General features: G+C 43.4%; 1 protein-coding gene across 1 annotated transcript in view; it reads left to right on the forward strand.

Annotated features, from left to right (window-relative positions):
* Positions 1-5,361, forward strand: part of LOC112227311 (kin of IRRE-like protein 1) — a 47,363-nt gene extending 42,002 nt beyond the window's left edge. Inside the window, exons 10-15 of the mRNA XM_024392212.1 lie at positions 68-168; positions 1,158-1,374; positions 1,653-1,760; positions 2,033-2,142; positions 3,006-3,116; positions 4,631-5,361. Of these exons, the coding sequence (XP_024247980.1) occupies positions 68-168; positions 1,158-1,374; positions 1,653-1,760; positions 2,033-2,142; positions 3,006-3,116; positions 4,631-5,269 (1,286 nt within the window). The 3' untranslated portion in view covers positions 5,270-5,361. The remainder of the gene's footprint in view (positions 1-67; positions 169-1,157; positions 1,375-1,652; positions 1,761-2,032; positions 2,143-3,005; positions 3,117-4,630) is intronic.
* The last annotated feature ends 721 nt before the right edge of the window (positions 5,362-6,082 follow it).

Below are 6,082 nucleotides of genomic sequence, written 5' to 3' on the forward strand. Positions count from 1 at the left end.
CCCCTCATTATCACTTGGTTTTGTCATGAGTGGAGTCTAAATAGCTGTATCTGTCTGTCTCACCCAGGCCCTCCCATCATCTCCAGCAAACCAGTGCAGTACGCAGTGAGAGGGGAGAGAGGAGAGGTCAAGTGCTATATCGCTAGCACCCCTCCACCCGATAAGATTGTAAGTGAAGTGAACTCTGTGAGATATCCTATGAAATATCTGTAACACTTCATAATAACTTTCATGTATATGCATTTATAAATGCTTATAAATGCTTTGTAAATTGTATAATTTCTTAATTGTAAGTCTTTGTGAAAAGGGCGAGTGAATGCATGAATAGTAGCTGTACTGACAACAGAGGGTGTGAGAGGGGGATGATGTGAGAGTGAAGGGGAGAGTAAAATTCTGTACCTTTCAGTATTGATTATCCACTACACCAGCAGAGACATGACAGAAATCTGTGCTTTATTAAAAAAGTCTCCACTCCTGCCTTTTAGTGGTTACATCCCAAATGGCACCATATTCCCTTTATAGTGCACTACTTTTGACCAGAGCTCTGAAAGTAGTGCACTATAAAGGGAATAGTGAGACATTTGTGACAGCCAGTGGGAGCTTGGAGCATATAGTGTGACACGACATTATAGTTTTAACTCAATGCAGAGAAAGAGGACCTATGAAATATGGTGCTGTGTACGTGTGAGAAAGGAGACAGGGGGCTGGTGAATGGGAGGGAGGGAAGAGGAGGGGATAAGTTCAAATCTTTTATTTCTTTTTCTGCCTCCAGTTGCTTTGCCTTTTTCATTTTTGGGGGTTAAAAGGTACATTAGCACAACATGTTTGATGTATTTATGGTCCATATTTAATAGTTTAACTACTTCAGCAGATTTACGGTAGAAAATCTGCTAGATTCTTTATTGCTTGTGGACACCTGCCTTGACCAGGTGTGTGTGTGTCTGCATGCATGCGTGTGTCCTTGGGTGTGTTTGTGTTAAAGACACGGAACCCAATGTATTGTGTGTGTGTGGTGTGTGTGTGTATGTGGGGGGTGTATGTATGGTTATATGAGTACTTATATGTTGTGTTCGAATATACAGTATGAAAGATTTTCTATTCTCCATTGACTCACAGTTGTTATTGTTGTGCTTGCATGTGTGTTTGACTCCTTACAGGTGTGGGCGTGGAAGGAGAACGTGTGGGAGAAGGAGAAGGGGACTCTGCTGGAGAGGTACACGGTGGAGCAGAGTAAACCTCACTCCCAGGGAGGGGCTGTCCTCTCCACCCTCACCATCAACAACGTCATGCAGTCTGACTTCCACTCTCCGTACAACTGCACCGCCTGGAACGCCTTCGGACCGGGGACTATGATCATCACCTTGGAGGAGAAAGGTACACCTTAAAACTGGCTGGATTCATCCCCGGGAGAGGCGATCCCCGGGTCCATCACTTGCCCCCTTCCTCTCTGTTTCCAACACTAATCTCCCTCTCTCATTCATGTATGTATCTATCAATATCTAAATCAAATACATAAAGAGGAGGGAATTCCACTCCACATCCACACCTTAAAAAGTAAGTCACTTTGGATAAAAGTGTCTGCTAAATGGCATATATTAGCATTATATGTTGGTATAACCATGTGTCTCTGTCTGTCTCGTCTCTGTGTACAGAGATAGTTCCAGTGGGGATTATAGCCGGTGGAACAGTAGGATCCTCCATCCTGCTCCTGATCTTTCTGCTGGCTCTGGCCTTCTTCCTCTACCGCCAACGAAAAGGCAGTGAGTATTGTACCAATCAGCTACCACACCCTCTGCATGCAACATCTCTCTGTGTGTGCATGTCTGTGTGTCTGTCATTCATATAGGACGTGTCCTAAAAATCACCTGATTCCCTTTATAGTGTACTATTTTTGTTCAGGGTGCCAGATGATGCAGGCCATATGTCTGTCATTGAATAGGTGTGTTTTGTTGTATATGTTTGTGTGTGTGTGTGCATGCGTACATGTTTGCGTTTGTGTTTGACAGCAGCCTCTGTCTTGTTTGGGTTCCAGGTCGACGTGGGGTCACTCTGGGGAAGCCAGACATCAAGGTGGAGACGGTCAACAAGGAGACACACAGTCTGGAGGAGGAGTCAGGGAGCATTTCCACGGCAACACGCATGGTCAAGACCATGTACTCCGTGAGTACCCCACCACACCCACCTCTATAATACAAACCAAACTTTATTTAAAGGGCAATTGTTTTGACAAAGGAGCGCGTCTCCTCAACCAAAAAAAAGTGTGCCAACTATACCATGTTGAATGGAATCAAAGTGCAGTCCTGAACCTTTCTTTACTTTTGCTGTTTATTTCAAGTGCATTTAGACTTTATAGTAAAACAATACAATTAAGGATAAGGGGGACATGGATAGAGTGTTTATGTTATCTTTTACCTGAAGACTTCTCACAGGCTGAGGGTGTGTCCCAAATAGCACTCTATTCCCTGTGACAAAACAAGCAAGTATAGTGTAAAGAATCATTGTGCCGTCTAACCGCTGTGAAATATCTCTTCCAGGACCAAACATATTATATTTCAGCTGGTTGAAACTACAAAACCGAAAGTAAAAGACTCAAAAACTAAACTTAAGAACGGGAAGCATAGAAATAGCACACATTGAACTGATCTACGGCTTCTTATTCTTGCTTTCAATGATAATGACAGATCTATAACTCAATATAATATACTTGCTATGTGCATTTGGTTGGGTCGCCCAAAAAGTTACCTATTGCAGCTTTAAGACAGAAAGTGTTATAGAAGCTATAAGGTGCTGAAGCATTTAATTGTTGTTTGAGAACAAACCACTGACTGAGTTCCCCCTTATGAGCTGCATAGCCCTGGCTATAACATTTTTAACTGTAGTCAACAAACATTTATCAAATAACATTTATATTGTTTTCATCATATGAAAAACCTGATATTTTGTTTTCCTCTTCCTTCCCTCCTTTCTCTCTCTCCCTGTGTGTGTTTTGTTGTTTGATGGTTTAGTTTCTGCCCTCTGTCTCCCTCTCTCCCTCCACTCAGCCATTCAAAGACGATATGGATCTGAAGCAGGACCTGCGCAGTGAGCTCGATACCCGCGAGGAGTACGAACTGAAGGTGAGCAACTCTCTCTCTCTGCTACTCACGTCATACAACCTACCTCAAAACAACAAACATCTGGGGTGGCAGGGTAGCCTAGTGGTTGGACTAGTAACCGGAAGGTTGCAAGTTCAAACCCCCGAGCTGACAAGGTACAAATCTGTCGTTCTGCCCCTGAACAGGCAGTTAACTCACTGTTCCTAGGCCGTCATTGAAAATAAGAATTTGTTCTTAACTGACTTGCCTAGTTAAATAAAGGTCAAATAAAAATAAATCTCATACATTCAGTGCCTTCAGAAAGTATTCACTCCCTTTGAGGTTTTCTACATTTTGTTGTGTTACAGCCTGAATTTAAAATTGTCACTGATACCCCATAATGTCGAAGTGGAATATTTTTTTTTAGAAAGGTTTACAAATTAATAAAACATGAAAAGCTGAAATCTTGAGTCAAATAAGTATGATTCAACCCCTTTGTTGTGGCAAGCCTAAATAGGAAAAAAATGCTAACAAGTCACATAATAAGTTGCATGGTCTCACTCTGTGTACAATAATAGTGTTTAACATGATTTTTTAATGACTACCTCATCTCCCCACACATGCAATTATCTGTAATGTCCCTTAGTTGAGCAGCGAATTTCAAACACAGATTCAATCAGACCAGGGAGGTTTTCCAACTTAATGTCCTAAATACAAAATGTTATGTTTGGGGCAAATCCAACACAACATATCACTGAGTACCACTCTTCATATTTTCAAGCATGGTGTTGGCTAGATCATGTTATGTGTATGCTTATCATCAGCAAGGACTAGGGAGTTTTTTAGGATAAAAAGAAATGGAATAGAGCTAAGCACAGGCAAAATCCTAAAGGAAAACCTGCTTCAGTCTGCTTTCCAACAGACACTGGGAGACAAATTCACCTTTCAGCAGGACAATAACCTAAAACACATGGCCAAATATACTAGTTACAGTTTTGACTTAAATCGGATTGAAAATCTATGGCAAGACTAGAAAATGTCTAGCAATGATCCACAATGAACTTGCCAGAGCTTGATTTTTTTTAATGAAAATGTGCAAATATTGTACAATCCAGGTCTGCAAAGCTCTTAGAGACTTACCAAGAAAGACTCACAGCTGTAATTGCCGCCAAATGTGATTCTAACATGTATTGAAAATGAGATATTTCTGTATTTCATTTAAAATAAATTTGCAAACATTTCTAAAAACAAGTTTTCACTTTGTCGTTATGGGGTATTGTGTGTAGATGGGTGACTGTATACAACACAATACACATAAACCCATCGCACAAATTATCACATTGACTACCTCACCTCAAATATGCTCACATCTCAAATGTAAACACTCATGTAAGCCTGAAAAAAGCTCACTATCGCCTCACCTCTATCCTTAGGACAGTACAATGCACAACACACAACATATCAAACATGACTAGCTCACACCTCAAATAATGCTCAAACCTCACATTTTAACCCATGTAAAAATCTCACTATTTCCTCATCATCTCTATTCTTAGGATCCAACGAACGGCTACTACAATGTCCGCGCGACCACCCACGACGATGCCAGGCCGTCGTCCCGCTCTATGATGTACCAGGGAGAGTTCCGGAACTCCAACCCTCCGGGGGGAGCTACAGGGGCTAACTCCAGTGGACCACCAGGGGGCCCCGGTGGGGTGGTGGTGGCAGGAGGGGTCCCGGGGAATCCGGGGTCACGGGCAGGGTGCTACGACCCCCGACCTCCGTCCAGGATGTCTCATACTAGCTACGCCCAGTTCAACACCTTCACTAGGGCTGGGCAGAGCCAAGCCCCGCCCAACGTCACCCATCCCTCCCATCCCACTTCACAGACCAGCGAATTCCCCGGTGACTGTGGCCTATTGGACAGCAACACTCAGCTCACCTATGACAACTACGGCTACCCCGCCAAGTATCCCACCTATCGGATGGGCTTTGCCCCGCCCCCGGAAGTAGGGCCAGCCTATGAGATGTACCCGACTGGACAAGGGGTGGGACCAGGGCCAGTCCAAGGACTAGGTCCTGGTCCAGAAACTCTGCTTGGGAAGTATGGTACCTCCACCCGCTTCTCCTACTCCTCTCCTCCTGGTACGGACTACAATCAGAGACACACGCAGAGGATGCAGACACACGTGTGATTGATGTATTGTGTAGTACACAGTGGTTTTCATACACACAGATACGTGCATACAATGCATTCGGAAAGCATTCAGAACCCTTGACTTTTTCCACATTTTGTTATGGTACAGCCTTATTCTAAAATTGATTAAATTGTTTTTTCCCTCAATATTTTACACACAATACCCCATAATGCAAAAACAGGTTTTTAAGCATTTTTGCACATTTATAAAAAACTGAAATATCACATTTACATAAGTATTCAGAACGTGACGCTTGGCATTCAATTCAAGCGTCACGGCATTCAATCTTGGTTTCATCAGACCAGAAAATCTTGTTTCTCATGGTCTGAGAGTCCTTTGGTTGCCTTTTGGGAAACTCCAAGCAGGCTGTCATGTGCTTTTTACTGAGGAGTGGCTTCCGTATGGCCACGCTACCATAAAGGCCTGATTGGTGTAGTGCTGCAGAGATGGATGTTCTTCTGGAAGGTCCTCCCACCTCCACAGAGGAACTCTGGAGCTCTATTAGAGTGACCCCTTGACCCCGGGTTCTTGGTCACCTCCCTGACCAAGGCCCTTCTCCCCGATTACTCCGTTTGCTGGGTGGCCAGCTCTAGGAAGAGTCTTGGTGGTTCCAAACTTCTTCCATTTAATAATGATGGAGGCCACTGTGTTCTTGGGGACCTTCAATGCTGCAGAAATGTTTTGGTACCCTTCCCCATATCTGTGTCCCGACACAAACATGCCTCGGTCTGTACAGATATGCACTGTCAACTGTGGGACCTTATATAGACAGGTGTGTGACTTTCAAAAGCATGTCTAATCAATTGAATT

This window comes from Oncorhynchus tshawytscha, linkage group LG28 (assembly GCF_018296145.1).
Source record: "Oncorhynchus tshawytscha isolate Ot180627B linkage group LG28, Otsh_v2.0, whole genome shotgun sequence".
NCBI lineage: Eukaryota > Metazoa > Chordata > Actinopteri > Salmoniformes > Salmonidae > Oncorhynchus > Oncorhynchus tshawytscha.